The 15,840-nt window shown below is 50.1% G+C and overlaps 1 protein-coding gene across 1 annotated transcript; it reads right to left on the reverse strand.

The window, feature by feature from the left end:
• Positions 1 to 782: 782 nt before the first annotated feature.
• On the reverse strand, positions 783 to 14,209 carry SH3BP4 (SH3-domain binding protein 4). The gene is made up of 4 exons (XM_010139390.1): positions 14,092 to 14,209; positions 8,768 to 11,130; positions 1,243 to 1,431; positions 783 to 1,007 (listed from the first exon to the last, which is right to left on the reverse strand). The coding sequence occupies exons 1-4, from the start codon at positions 14,207 to 14,209 to the stop codon at positions 783 to 785; spliced, it is 2,895 nt and encodes a 964-aa protein (XP_010137692.1).
• Between the last annotated feature and the right edge of the window lie 1,631 nt (positions 14,210 to 15,840).

Here is a 15,840-nt window from a genome sequence, read left to right on the forward strand (position 1 = left end):
ATGTCCTGCAGCACCTGGGTGAGATGAAGCACAGGGGGCAGCGGCTGCTTCTCCTGGTTAAAAACGGTACCCGTGCACCTGAAAACAGGCAACGAGCATCTCTCTGTCTGCAAGTGAGAAAACGCATGTTCACAGAGACATGAAAATAAACCAAACATCCAGAAAATGGGTCAAAAGGCCTGTGAATAAAAAAACCCAAAAGCTTCTTTTTGGTCCAAGATGCTTGTTGGGCTGAGGACATCCCAAGTTACGGCGCTTTACAGTCTCATCTGGGAGCCTGCCAAAGCCTGGCTGTGACAGTGGGGGAGGGCATCTACTGTGCTTCCTCTTAGAATACGTATTTACATGACTCATGTTCATCTCCAAAAAAGTTTCTACAATGTAAAAAACAGCCGCAGCTTTCCCCCTCCCTCAAGTGGTTACAACCTTTGCTGCTCATTACAAAAATCAGACTTTTATTTGCAAATGCCTAAAAAATGTGATCTCTTTTGTGACCCCTCCCCACCTTCTTGCTCCCTTTATAGTTTGAGTAAGAAATAGTTTAACTGGTATCGATGCCATATGAGAAGCCATCCCCCCTCTGGATGCCTTCCCATCAAGGAGGGATGTCTCCTGATGAGTTCCAGTCCCGGCGGAGAACTTGCAAACTTTGGCCTCTTAAAACCCAGGGAGAGCAATCTCTGCTTCTTTTTAAAAGTCAACTGCTTTAAAAAAAAGGGGGAAAAAGAGAACAGGAAAAAACCCCAGCAAATGAGACACGGACAAAAACATCACTGCAGGAACTAGATGGCAAAATCCTCGTGGTCTTGTGGGCTGAAGGCAGCTGCCCGCAGCATGTCCAGGGAGTTGACGAGGATGAGGGTGCCAGTGAGATGCTTCCAGCGTTTGGTGATGGGGTTCTTCATCTTGTCCAGCCCAGTGTGCAGCTCCTGGATCACATCACGGTAGCTCTCGCCCATCTGGCTGCTCCAGGTGAGAAGGAAGTCGTATGCTGGCTTCCACATGGCCTGCAGTGACAGGGCAGAGGGGAGAGGAGATGAGAGCAGAGTCAGGCTGTACAGGGCAGTAAGCCATGCCATCCCCAATACATTCCCATCCCAGAACACGCACACTCCTGGGGAAAAAACACCCCCAGCACACCCAAACCCCTTTTATCCCCCCGAAGACACTCCAGGAGAACATTCTCTGGAGTTATCTGCAACCCTAGGAGACCCATGGAGACCAAGACCCTTGCGCTCTCACCTCACTGTCCACTGTCCCTGTCTTGTCCCGGTGTGGGGCCTCGTAGGCGTCCATCTGCTGCTTGGAGACTTTGGCAAGCTTCTCGGCGAGCTCCCTCCAGCGCTGGGCCACCTCCACGGCTGTGGTCAGCAGCACAAAGTCCTGGATAAGCCGGACAACCAGCCCCTGGCAGTCCATTTTCAGCAGGGCCTGAAGGGCAGTGGTGAAAACCGAACAAGACAGTCAAGGCAGGTGGTAGGTAGCAGGTGACCCAGGAGATCGTGCAGGTAGGTCCTTTGAGAAGCCACTCCAAAAGCCCTCCCAGCCCCTTTCTAGCAACTGCCAGTGAAATTAGGCCACCAGGCTCAACAGAGGCGTAATCTCATTGTAACTGAAGGAAACACCCTACCCCCATTTAACGAGGCTTGCAGCTCGGGCTGGCCAACGCGGCAGTGTTGCCCAAGTAAACCCTCAGTTGGTTCAGACACCAACAAAAGCAGTTTAAAGCATCCCAGGGGCTGAGGAGAAGAGATGCCTTTAATCGAGGTAACTAATCCAGCGTGGTGCATGCAGCTTGCCTCCCCGAGCTTGGAGAAGCAATGTCCTTCTGCATGGATGGCTGGGTACAGACCAACCAGACCATTCTGGGACAAAACCTGGACGTCAGCCTTGGGTGGAAATAGGCTGGGGTGAGACCCAGGTGAAGTGCCAGTTGGCAGCACTACAGGACCATCGTTTGGCTTATGATGTTCTTGCTCCTCTCACCGCCCCTCTGCCTTCCTGTGCCAGCTCAGAAACCTCCTCCTTCCGCCTCATTTAATGCCCTAAACGCTGAGATTTTCTGCAAACAGTTTTGAAGTGGGGAAGAGGAACTGCAGCAGCCACGGTTTTCTAGCTAGTGAAAACTTGGCCAGGAAAAAAAGATGACAGAGCAGAGCTCCTACCTCTAGGTAGTACCAAATCACATAAACATCTGCTCCAAGTGAAAACCAAGTTGCAATAGGGCAAAACCCAAGACAAGGAAGGGTTTAAAGTGGCAGTAACCAGGATCTGACTGACAGCATCAACATCCCACTCACCAGAGCTCTCCCATCCTCTGCCAGAGCCCACGGACTGCAACGGCATCAGCAGCAACCCCTGACCTTGGATAAATCCCACCGTGAACCTCGAGTGGCTACAGAAGAGTGGTTGATATTACAAAACAGGCATCCCCTTTTTAAGACATGGAAACCAAGCAAACAGACTCCAGACTACGCCTTGGGCAATAGTTTGCTGAGTAACTTCTTGTTTTCCTACACCCAGATCCAGAGCTGTGGCACCAGCAGACTCGGGATGGTGGCTCCAGGATGGGCGAACACCAAGATGTCAGTGTTTCAATACAGGGTCTCACTTCAATGAAGGCAAACCGCAGCTCGGGGATGCAGGGGACAGCCCCCCACCCCCAACGAATGTCAAACACCAGTGAGTGCCCAAGGAACCACACTGTGTCACCATCAGGAACATCACCTACACCTTCACAACAGCACAAGGCTGGTTATTACAGAAACCACGGACATGGAGGTCCTCATGCAGCTGGAACTCAGCTGTTTCCTACCGCCATGGCTCCTGACATCTTCTCCTGGGACAGGGGGGTCTGGGCAAACCCCAGCTCATTTGGCTCTGCGGCCGAAGGGTTAAATCCTCACACAGGCAGTTTCAGAAGGACAGCTGAGGAAAGATGGCACATCTGAAACCACTCCAATTTGCAAAGCAAATGGATGTTGATTTTTCCCTTATCTGTTTCCAGCGTAAAGCCGGGCTCCAATCTCATTACAGCTGCAGAGTTCTGTGCTCCTCCAAAGTGCTTACGCTGGTTCCTGCACTAGCAAGAGAAGTAACAAACCCTCTTGTTAACCAAGCAAGGAAAATATATTTAAAAGAGCATGAATGTTTTTTTAAAAAAGACATTGAGAAGCATTTAGATCTCACACCTGTGCCATAACCACCTCCCCTACAACAACACTCCTTTACCACCCAGCCCCCAGATCCCTCACACTCCCCTCTGTGGGCAGAGGAATCAGGTGGTCCTAAGGAAGGGCACATTTCGCATCCTCAAACCTGCCTTTCCAGGCAGGTGCAAACCCCAAAACAACCTGGTATTTAGCAAAGCAGGCTAAGTGAGATGCTCTCATCTCCTGCTGGAGGCCGAGCAGCTCTGAGGCAGCAGAGGAAGCCACCAGGAGCAAAGTGTGCCGCAGGGATTAAGAAGGATATTGCTGCAGGTGACAGATTCTCCTGTTCCTTCTATTCTCTTCTATTCTGTTCCTTCTGCTGCTCAGAGTAAACAAGAAAACAGCATCAAGTAGAGCAGCTGGGAGACGACGTAATCGAGAACTGTATAATCACACAAAGCAGCAGCTTTGGAAGAGACGGAGCACTCACCCTAGCGCAGCACGTTGACTCTGAAACCTACTGACGGCCACAGAACCACCTACTTCCTGTGCTGGTAACTTGAGCTGAGGAGGCTCAACACACAAGTTACGGGCAGGGGAAAACACAGGAGGGTGGGCAGAAGTGATGGGAGTTGGGGACAGCACCAAAGCCAGGTGAGGACGGGGTGTGAGCAGGACACACGGCCACTCAGGTCAGAGCCAAAGGGGGAATATTAGAGGTAACAGCAACACTTTTTCTTTTGGGCTGGGCACAACTCACTCCCTGTGTCACAGAATTACATGAAACACGGGCAGACACAGGCCTCTCCTGGAAGCTCTCCTTGCCCGGCCAGGATTAACAGTGCTCACAACAGACTTAATCCTCCAGCAGGCGCTTTCAGGATTACGCTGCAATTTCTTTCCATCCTCCTTCCTCGCCCTGGACAAGCCTTCCCAGATGGCTGGGTACACCCACCACATCTCCATCCATCCCTCGGGAGCCAGCCATGCTCCCTGCTGAGGTGTGACCTGCGCTGTGCCTTGCCAGCTCCCTCCAAAGCATTTAACCTCACAGCAGCTCCGAGCCGGCTCCACCAGACAGGTGAGCAAAGGAGGTGGTTTGATATTTAAATCACAGTTCAAAGCAATGCAGAAGCAACTCCACTTAAAAGGCATCATAAGGAGGCTGAATTTGCATCCCAGCTCTGAAATGCAGAATCCCATTTCCCATCCTCTCATGATGGAAACCAGCATCTGGAGGAAGGCAGGCCAAGCCAGAAGGAGGACACAACCCCAAAGATCACCTGCAGATGAGTGGCCACCCCTGCTTGTCCCCATCATTGCAACCTCCATGGTCCACTCCCAATTTTGCGAGCCTCCAACCCTGCTCGCTCTCCCACGCCCCCCACGGGGTCCAGCCCTGACCCCTACATGTTCTGGAGGAGCTGTACGAGCTGGGGGTGGGGTCTTGTTTCCTCCTCATCTCTGGCCAAACTAAACCTTTCTCTTTTGCCCCAGCAGCAGAAAGCATCACCAAGTTCACATGTGCCCATCAAGTGTGATGCAAGACCTGCAAGTTGTTACAGAAACGGACTTTATAAATTAAGGATTTTTTTTTTTAAAATAGCATTTAAATTGGAAAGCACCCTGGGGGGTCCAAGTGTTATCACGCATTAGTCACCCCCTGAAACGCTGGTGCGGGAAGCGGAGATATGGTTACAGTAAGCGGTAATATTCAGTGTTCCATTAACTGCTGCCAGGGCAGGGCTGCAACCCGAGCGTGGCAGGCAGGTGAAATGCCCGGGCTGGCACCACGCCACAGCTCCCACGTGGCACCTCCCCAAACTCAGGGAGAAAGGCTCTGCGTCCCCAAGGGGCCAGTGAGACCCACAGGTAAGAGAATGCTCGTCCACAGGCTCCTGTCTCCATCATCCACTCCAGGTCAGGTTTTCAGGCCAGAATGAGTTGGCTCTGTACGAGCACTCTCCAAAATAGCTCTTGCTTTAGGCATTAAACATCTCTTTTGCTCGCTTCTTGGGGCAATTTCCCTGAACATGGTTGCATGGCTGGGTCTCAGGGTGCTTAAGGCATCGCTTCTGAAGTGTCTCCAACTGCCATCAACCACACTCCTGGGTAGCTTGGAGAAGGCACTGTCCATGCAACCACAGGTGGCTCTTTGTTTGTTTGCAAGAACATGGGGTCTGCTACTGCTGAGCTGGGAATGAGACATGAGGATTAACCCAGCACAATCAAGACACCACTAAACCATGTCCCTCAGCACCACATCTACATGTCTTTTAAATGCCCAAGCCAGGGCTTGACAACCCTTCTGGGGAAGAATTTTTTCCTCGTGCCCAACCTAAACCTTCCCTGGCATGACTTGAGGCCATTTCTCAGCAACTTGAAGCTCCATTTCTGTAGCTTTCTATTAATGGATAGGAGTGTGGGGCAAGACTTAGAAGTGCTGGGCATGAAGAGACCTTGCTGGAAGCCCACAAACAACTCCTCCTCCTCCTGCGCTGCAAGGAACTTGGCTATGCGGGGACAAGTCATGCCCTACAGAACACACCCCCACCAATTTCAACATGGTGCAGCATGGTTCCTTTAAGGAACAATGTCCGGGGTCTATACATGCGGTGAGGATTTGTTCCCATGAAGACAGAAGGACAGAAGTCTGGTTTTCTTCCTGGACCCAAATTCAGCACAGGGACTATCACTAGCCAGCAGATTGCTTCAGGATGTAGGACCAACATGAGCAACCCTAAGCTGGCATGCTCTGAGTGTGTCAGCACAAGGCCCAAGCAATGGACACGCTGCTCCGTAGGACGTTAAGGATTGCCTGAGGCCACCAGCAGCTTTTTACGGTCTGCACATACCAGGGACAGGCAGTCTCTTTTGGTAGAAGAAACACAGCAAGCAGATACCTGCAGTCAGAGCCAATGACAGAAAACAATGGGGGAAAAAACACCCAAACCATCACCTTCTGTACGATCTTTAGAAGCAGCCTGGAGAAGAAAAAGCTCCTAGTTTTGACAGCACCCTGCTGACATGCCCAGTGGCATTCCCAGAAGACCCAGGTTTTTTCTCAGCAGCAGCGTCTGTTGGAAAGGATGAACGCTAGGCTCTATGAGAACACCATTACCAAAAATCCAGAAAAAAAGAGGAATTCTGTGTCTCACAACAGGTCTAACCCCAGCTCCCAAGGACCAGGTAGTGTAGTCACTGCATGGCCAGGCCAGTGGACCTGGTCTTCTTGATCTCTGCCCAGGCTTTTTTAGCAAGAGCATCTGAGTGCTGCCTGCTTTCGATGGGCAGAGAGGAGGGGAGAGGCAGGTTTCTCTTACTGATGACTAATTTTGAGTTCCCTCAGCTACTTTCACACACTGTTGCTAGTCCTAGATTAGAAGAGTAATAATTAAACGCAGATTACTTATTAACTAGTCATCATGACCAGGCTTTTCCATGCTTGGCTGCTGGTGCATGGCCACTGCGGTTTTGTGTACTCAGCGCTGAAGTCAGATAAGCCTGCCTACTACTACTCCTTTCACAGGCCCTTTGAGGAGACAACCAACTTTAAGATGAAAAAGCTTAATTCAGCAAGTTCTTCTTCCCAGCAGACGCCAGAAAGCAAGTCCATTTGTTACAAATAAAATCAGATTTAAAGATAATAAAATACATTAGTGCTCCATTGTCATCCCCTGAAATATCTGGGTTTTTCTAATATTTAAAAAAAACCCAACAAACCCCCCCCCCAGGTTCAATCTAATTTCCCCATAAGCTAAGGAGGATTTGACAGCAGTGAGGGGTTTAGAAGAAGCATCATCTTCTATTGGAAAGGGAGCTCATCCTTTATCGACAGGCTCAGGCTCACAAAGACTAGGGAACAGAGCCAATGCTCAGGATTAGTCTCCATTCGAACAAGGAAAATAAAATGTGCCCTGGGACTCTGCACTCCAGCAGCCCTTGGGGAGCGGGATATTTTCCAGCAGACAAGTTTTGGCCCTTCCCTTGAGTGAGCTGCTTCCTGAGTATCCAAGAGAGCCTTATCTTTCCCTTTGTCTCCCCACTGAGGTCTGGCATGGATTTTCCACGACCTACAGACCGTCTGGGGTCCCTGGAGACAAAGGGAATAGATAAAAGACATGTTTACAGGTTTGCAAAGCAGTAAGGCAAACAGCACAAAGCCCTTGGAAGCATCGTGTAAGAGGAACACAGATTTCATCCCAGGCTAACGATTAAAGGAGCAAACCCTTCCTTGGGGGAACAATGGGGCCAGATGCCAGCTGTGGCTACCAAGGTAGGTATTTTCCTTTCCTGGATGGCCCCAGAAAGAAGAGAGACAACTGCATACAATGGCCAGAAAAACCTCTTCAACAGAAGCAGTGTTGGAGACGTGACCTGGCACCTGAAAGTCAAAGCTAAAACATTGCCCTGAAGCGGCCCCCAGGTACCAGAAACTTGCTGGACACTACTGCCATGAGTAACAAAGGGGTCCGTACTCTTCACAACACCTTACCCCACACACTTGAGCCTCAAATTCTCCTCTTCTTTATTAAAGGGAGTCTGGGAAATTAAATCCTCAGTTAGCGCCAGTCCTCTTTACCCAGGCTGTCTATGTCCATCATCACAAGCAAAGCTGCCGCCATTCCTTAATCCAATTGGCATTTTAAACTGCATGACTTGCTGTAATTCGGTTATCCTGCTTCTGTGGGAGAGCTACAGATCTCTTCCAGACATATCATCCTGCATTTTATTTGGCTCACTTCCTAAGAAATGCTAGAAATGATCATGAAGATGACTTCTCGTCAGAGGCTTCCTAATAGCATCCTAGAAATACTCTCAGGCAAACGCCCTTCTGGACAGGGGCAAGCCACACATCTCAATTTGCAAATGTGACCCACAGTTGGACATAAAGCATCTCAGCTTAGAGGTGTCCTTGGCTTAACCGCCACTCAAAGGCAGATGGGGCAGATGTAACTCAACATTATTATAGAGGAAGTTGAGATTGTCTCATGCAGGTAAAGGTGTAGCATCATTCTTTCACAGCAGCTGTAAAACCCCTTTCCAGCAAGCTTTGAAGAACCTAGCGACCCGAGACATGGCTTGCCTACCCCTCTCCGTATAGGAAAAGCTTTTTTGTTTCTTGCTCTTTTCCCCTTTTTCCATCAGTACTGCCTTCAGTGAGGCACACTTTGACACTGGGGTTGAGAAGACCAGCAGCTCTCAGGTAACTCCTCGAAGCGAGCATCACCAAAGGCCAAAACATAAATACCCAGCAGCACTGACCAGTCAAGTGCTATGAAAACACTGGACCAAAATCACCTTGATCTTGAGGGGCTTCAGATTGGCTGCCTTCCAAAGCAAGCCTGTTGGCTGCCCTCACGCAACACATACCTATGGTATTTCACCCTGCATGTCCCTCATTTGTGGCCACGATCCCATTAAACCAGGAGCCCACCAATACGTACAACCGCAGGGCTGAACTTTCCTACCTGGCTGTGCCGAGCAGCCTGCAGAAGACCTTAAAGATGGACTTCACTTTCTACAGCCTGGATTAGGAAACTTCCACCTCCCACTCACCCTAATCACTCTGCTCGACAGGGAATTAAGACTCTCTAGTCAGACCACAGACTCACCGTCATCAGCTCCTTCTGGAAAGATTTCCTCTCCTTGTTCTCAGTGTTGTTGCAGTCTTCCTTAAGCTTCTCCAAGACAGAGGCCACGCGCTCCGGCTCACTGTCCAACTCTGCTCGGCAGAAAAATGTGAGCGGCAAGTTCAAGTACCCCAGTGCATCGGCAAAGGACCGCCAGCTGCTGAGGTTCTCCATGAGCAGAGTCCTCACAGAGGCATAGATATAGGTCAGGAACTTGCAGGGCCTCAGGATCTGCTCGAGCAAAAGGCTGGTGGTGAGATCTGGCCCAGAGAAGTAGCTGGGCTTGACCTTCCCAACCACCAGCACGTTTTTGGTGTGCACAAGGCCTATTTTTCCCTGGTAGTAGCCAATATACCACTCCTTGGTCCACAGCTGCCCTTTCAACCTGATCTTCTCCTCACTGAGGAGGGCTATGACATCTCCTTTCTTGTATTCCAGCAAATAGTGGTTCTTGCTTTGCCTCACCACCGTCTTCAGCAGCTTGCCGTACTTCAAGCTCGACACTGGCCGGTCCTGAAAAACTGGATACTTGGCGGTGGCAGCCAGAGGTGAAAGGATGATCTTTCCAACCTCATTCTTTTTGAGGAACCGCCTCTGCCCTGTTGGTTTGATGGCACTTTTTGGAGGTGGCTGCGGTGTTTGGACGCAGAATTGGGTCAAAATAGCATCCTTGTCATCCTTGACCTGTATCCTTAGTGTGAAGTCTGAGAGCTCGTTGGGGTCTTGGGATGCAATGGGGAAGATAAGGCGGCTGACCTTGCCCAGCTTCATCTGGAAGCCCCGCACAATTTTGGCTTGCTCACTAGCTTTCACCTCGTAATTGGTCATGTTGGAAAACATGCAGAGCTTGAGGTCCTGAGGCCGGGACAGAGCAAACTGATGTTTACCCCAGAGCTGGAGGGCAACAGGAGCTGGGCTGTGGGACTGTCTTGTGACCTCATTGACCAGGAGAGTCTTGGGCGCGCATTCATGCCCAAAGAGGGCCACAACAGTTTTAAAGGAAGGGTGAATGTGTTTTGGGCCGTAGACACCAACCGTGATCTTCTTGCTGATGTAATCCCAAACAGTGTAAGGGTAGAGGATGTTCTGCCCCTGGGCTACAACCGCAATGTACATGCAAGGCTCCAGGTTCTCCAGCTGCACCTGGATTGTATCCCCGTATGAATAGCTCAACTGCATCGGCGTGTACGGCCCCTCTTTCATGTCGCTCCGCAGGCACTGCAGTCCTACCAAACTCTTGCTCATTATGTCATCCTTGACCTCTGCTGACACCTTCATCTCCAGAATGATGAAGGTTTTCACCTCCATATTGCTGAGTTTGATCTGCAGGACAGGGCTGATGGTGCTGCACTTATCACTGTTCAGCTCCAATGGTGGATCCAGCATCGCTTTCAAGGAGATCTGCTGTGTTTCCCCGGGGCACACGTGGCCCTCTGGTACGTGGATGCTGATGTTGGTGTCTGGAAGCTGAACAGCTCCACCAGAGCTATCCAGCTTGCAGACAATGTTGGTCTCCACTGGTTGCGTCTGACCCCAGCCAGGATTTTGACCAAGCAAGTCCAAGTCATGACAAGACCGAGCCAGCTTCCTGTGGTTCAGCCACGCCGTCCTAAAATCTTCCCGGCTCTGAAACTGCTCAGGGGTTGGAGACTTCAAACCACTGAAGTAACCTGATGATGCCGGAGCATCTGACTTGGCCTGAAGAACGGACAGTTCGGACAAACTGTAGGAGCGTTTACTTCTGAAGAAGGGATTGTCCCTTTTCACAGGCTGTTCCAGGTCCAGCCTGTTTGTGGATGGAAATTCATCAAAAATGTTCCCCAGGCTGCTATTAGCAGCCAAACTGGAAACAGCTGAAGTAGGCGCCCCCGTGTCAAAGAGCAGCAAGTCAACGGCAACATTGGAGTTGGACTCTTTGTCCGAGCTGGGCACTGTTTGCAAATTCCCATTCAGAAATGGATTTGTCTGGACTCCGTTCAAGAATGGGTTGTTATTGTAGGTTTTCGCAGAGTTTCTTTTGACGTCAGTCCATTCTCCAAGCAGGTCCAACTCCTTAACGCCCTCATCAGGGCTCTCCAGTAGATTGTCTATCATCCCACTGTCCGTTAAGGAAGAGTTGCGGTAGTTTACAGGCTGGACATAGGAGGAAGGGATGTAACCCATTTCCGTGGTGTTGTGAGCATACCACCACTCACCTCCTGATGTGTCTAAGACATAAAGGTGGTCCCCCTTGGAGAACTTCAAAGTGGTGAAATTAGTTGGACAGTAATCTTTGATTGCTATTACTTCCTTCGCATTTCCAAAGGACATGGGATTGTCAACCAGCAAGGCACTAGGAGAAGGCACTGCAAAGCCAAGAAAAAAATAGCACCGTAAGCAACCCACAAGAGAGTCACAACTTACTTGCAATTATTTCTTTCAGGTCAGCAATCCTGAAATACTTCACACTACTTTAAGTGGTGACATAAGGCAGTTTTGCAACCTCTCAAGCCTGCAGGTATTTTATTTTTCCCTCTAAATTTTTTAAACATAACTTTTGATACATTCACGCTCCTCTTCCCCACAGGGTTCGTGATCTAAAGGGACGGGCTTTGATGTGGCTGGGAAGAGCAGTGGGAGCAGAGACAAGAGCAGCAACAGCTTGTTATCTTCCTGATGCAGGCAAGTGCCTTAGCAACAAGCTTCCCCCACCACGTTGGGCTCCATGGAGCTACTCCTGTACTAGACACCATCGTTCCATAGCCTTGCTAAGCTCCCTGATGAACATCACATAAGACATGTTGGGCGTTTTGAGGGAGTGGGAGTCACTTAAGAGCTCTCCTTTTCACCTGGTGTGCTGGGATCTAAGCTCCTACAGGCATGTGCTAGAATCACAGAATCGTTTTGGCTGGAAAAGACTTTCGAGATCAGTACAGCTGGACTCAGCACTGCCAGGTCACCACTAAACCACGTCCCTCAGCACCACACTGACACATTTTTTAAACTTCTCCAGGGATGGGGACTCCACCACTGCCCTGGGCAGCCTGGGCCAGGCCTTCTCAACCCTTTTGGGGAAGAAATTGTTTCTCATGTCCAACTTAATCCTCTCCTGGTGCAACCTGAGGCCATTTCCCCTCATCCTGACACTTGTTACTTGGGAGAAGAGACTGCTACAACCTCCTTTCAGGGAGCTGTCGAGAGCATGAAGGTCTCCCCTGAGCCTCCTTTTCTTCAGGCTAAACAATCCCAGTTCCCTCAGCTGCTCTTCACAGCACTTGTGCTCCAGACCCTTCACCAGCTTTGTTGCCCTTCTCTGGACACATCCCAGCACCTCAATGTCCTTCTTGGAGTGAGGGGCCCAAAACTGAACCCAGTATTGGAGGTGTGCCCTCACCAGAGCCCAGTACAGGGGGAAACGGCAGACACCCCCCTAAGAGTTCACATTTGAAGTAACAGAAGTTAACTGGGGGTGTTCTCAGCGACTGCTCCAGGGGAAGAGCCATTATCCTACCAGTTTGCTCAGCAGTATCTCAAGGTCTTTGGACACCAGCTCTTTAGCACTGTCATTGCATTCTCCACGCAAATAGTTATCTGTGCTGCTGCGTGAATGTCTCCTCTTCAAAGCAATTACGTGATAACCCCATGTAACGCAAACCTAAGATAACTTTCAGCACAGGCTAAAAGTGCTCTTGCTCTGCCGTAACCCCTCTCCTGCACACGTGAAACATGTTTCAGTGCAAGAAAAAACTATGGGCACATCATACTCCTACGTTTAAGTCATACCAGCCAAATGAACGAGCATCTCTCTCCTTTCACGTAGCACCTATTTTCAAAGCTCCTCTTCAAAAATTAGCTCCATTGCTAAAGGAGGCTGTAGAGCTTGAACCCTCAAAAGAGCAGCACAGCATCGCCCTCCTGCAGCGTTGTCGTGGTCCCAGCAGCATCTCCAACATCCCTTTCAGTGGTGCCAGCTGTCAATTTTACCAGGGGATCCCAATTACAAGCGAAACAAGTGGGCAAAGCCTACTGATATGCTGTCACTGCATTTATTGTTTTTTCTCTCACTTTTAGGACCTATTTCTGTAAAACAAGCCACAGATGATGTGACATCAACATTCGAGTGTGTGTGTTCTCGCTAGACAGACCTAAGAAAACAAGGAGAACAGGATTTTCACCAACGGAGCTGCAAGAGAACTAGGACAGCATCTCCTTCAATAGGGTCGAGAGCTCTCTGGAGGGAAAACGGGGGATTTCAGAAACACGGAAAACCCCTAAAATCGCGGAGACAGAGGGATGGCAGATCAGACTGCGTGTCCCTTTGGTCACTAGCTGCAGGCTGGCAGCACTTCTCAGACACAGTAACTACAAGGCAAGGAAAGAAACAGATGAGCAAAGAGAAGTCTCTAAATATGCGTTAGGGATCAAATATTAAGAAGAGTTTGCACACATGCTAGACAACTCATCATTAACCCACTTCCTCCAGCAGGTAGGCAAAGTTGTGAGAACATTTATTCAGTGCAAAACTATATATAAACTCTCTATTGAAACTATCTTGCCACGCTGGTACCAGGCCATTGTTAACTCAGTGCCACAGACAGGGCTGGACACAGGATGCGGCATTTTCATTCTCCTCATCCCTTTGGGTCAGACGGGCAAGTGGCCATCTCTGTGTTCCCCCTCACTGTGCAGGCAGCCAGCGCAGCGGCAGAGTTAACAGGGACACGCTGAAACCAGCAAACTCCTTGGACGATATGAGCAATTCCTATTTTTGCATTAAACCTGATCTAATTTGCAGCGAGAGTGTTTGATGTTTGGGTCTCTTCTTGCCATGCCTGCAAAAGCAATTGCTTTTGTGCACATTTATTTTTAAAGGCCTTTGGTGCACGCTAACTTCCACTTGGAATTATTTCTTGAGATCTTTTTCTGGTGGGGGAAACAGTAATTCCCCTCTCACCTGAGCACAGCTTTTACGCTGGGTAAGGTAAATACAGCTGAAGAAAAAGTAATAATAAAAGGGGGGAAAAAAAGGATTATTCAAGCAACCTGCAAGCTCCCAGCTCCGAGGAAGGGAAAAACAAACCCTTGCAACCGCCTTGTTGCTGTCACCCATCCTGCCTGCTGGATCTCTTGGTGTCAGGCCCATGTCTGTCCTTGTACCCATGGATGTGCTTGTCAGCACTTAGTGCTCGCTGCTTTCTCTCATCAGCTGCCATCTGCTAATTAACCAACCCCCCTTCCAGACTCCAGGGCTGAAAGGATGCACCCAAAGTGAGCAGGTGGCATTGTCCCCACCCATCCCGCCGGGGTCCCCACCCGTCCCTCCACACCTTTGACATCGCAGAGGCTGGTCTCGGCAAAGCCCTCACTGAGGTCGATGAGCGTCCCCTCCGACTTGCACCGCGGCAGACCGCCTGAGTTGGCCGCCCGGATCCTCTGCGCCGCCATCTCCAGCCCGTCGACCCTTGTGTACCAGGGAGTGCTAGGTGGCCATGGCCTTTCTGCGAGTGATGCCACCTACAGGGACACCGGCGTCACCTTGGGGAACCAGCCTGGGGAAGAGATATGAACCCCAGCACGTTAGCAAAGGCTTCAGGTCCCACCACGTCACCCTCTCCCCAGGTACCCACCAACCCTGTGGTGTTCATACAGAACATCAATCTCATGTTCTCTTTAAAGCAATATGAAAGAAAACCTGGGTGCTCCTAACAAGCACCACATTGCCTACAAATCACCAAGGGCTCTGGACAGCGAGCAGAGCCTGCTCTTACACAATGCTACCGCTGGCCACCACCCCGTAACAAAGCAGCCCTCTTGCCTTTAAGAGTTATTTGGGGATACATTGCTTCCAGGCTCCCCATTTCCTAACAGCTTTCAGGGCATTTCCACGGTGCTATAATACATATTTACATGTTCTACGTCACATGCTTAGATGCTGTGGGAGCCCAGGGTGGTGGTTAGGAAGCGTGGAGGGCCCACAGGACCGGGCTTTTTGCATGTTTGACCAGGCCATCCCTCTCTCCCACCACAGCACTGGGATGAGGACTGGCTCTTTGCACTTGCTCCCTGCATCTCTCCCCTTGCCCAGCCAACTGGACAGGGATCAGGCTGAGAAACATCTCTTCTTGCACCTCCTGCTCTGCTTCACTTCAGGAAAAATAAAAATAAAGGGATTTTTTTCTCCTTTTTTTTCCAGAAACATTTACAGAAACACTTCCAGACACCCTTGGAAGAGCAAGCTACATCAGCATGCCAGAGCTTAGAGGAAAATTAACCCATTTCCTGCTGCAAAACACACCAGCACTTCAACTGCCAATGCTGTGGCTCATGCAAGTGCTGGTAAGACCTCCTCTGGTGTCACCCATGTCCTCTGGAGCTTGGAGTGTGGCCAGAAAGGTCAGGAGCAGGCAGGTGAGCAGGAAAGCCCGATGCCTCTCTGCTAGCTGAAGGCAAGGCTGGAGCACAGAGCGTGAATCATGTTTTGCTCCTTTAGGTTTGCACCAGGAAGCAGGTATGTGGTCTGAGGTACCTAGCATCATCCTGGTAAATCTGCCAACCGGCACCCCTACAAAACTCCAGCCCAGCTGCAGGCCAACAACAAAATAATATCCTCTGCAACTCAAAGTTACATCCAAACGCCTTGCTTTAGTCTGGCACCCAAAGGGCTTTTCATCCACTCCTTTCTCCCCCTCCCACAAGTTTTTTTTCTTCTCTCTGCTTGAAAATCTGATCAAGAAGAAAATAATGCCCAAACTCAAATTCCTTAGGTGGGAATATGGAGCTGATGGAAGCGTGAAGACAAGTGCCAATTGCTGTGGCTGCAGCTGTCTGTTACTAAACCAGCAAGTCTCTCTCCACCAGCAGCAAGGTGAGAAGCAGCAGCAGCAAGCCCTGAAGGATTTGGTGCCCTTTTCTGGAATGCAGTAAGAGGAAATTTGGAGGGGAGAGCCTGAGCATGAGATACTCCTGCCTGCTTGAAATGCTTTCCAAGCCATCCCCCGCGCTGGTATGCTGGGAATGTGGTTAGCTGCAAGGGATGCACCAGGCTCCAGCCAGAAAAGGGAAGAGAGAATTTGTGT

Source organism: Buceros rhinoceros, unplaced genomic scaffold (genome assembly GCF_000710305.1).
Source record: "Buceros rhinoceros silvestris isolate BGI_N320 unplaced genomic scaffold, ASM71030v1 scaffold18277, whole genome shotgun sequence".
NCBI lineage: Eukaryota > Metazoa > Chordata > Aves > Bucerotiformes > Bucerotidae > Buceros > Buceros rhinoceros.

Coding starts and splice junctions, on each gene's coding strand:
- SH3BP4 (XM_010139390.1), bottom strand. CDS start 14,209: ATGGCGGCGCAGAGGATCCGGGCGGCCAACTCAGGCGGTCTGCCGCGG. Junction 1,432..8,767: donor TCCAGAAGGAGCTGATGACG/GTGAGTCTGTGG, acceptor ACTGCCCTTCAG/GCCCTGCTGAAAATGGACTG. Junction 1,008..1,242: donor CAGGGACAGTGGACAGTGAG/GTGAGAGCGCAA, acceptor CTGTCACTGCAG/GCCATGTGGAAGCCAGCATA.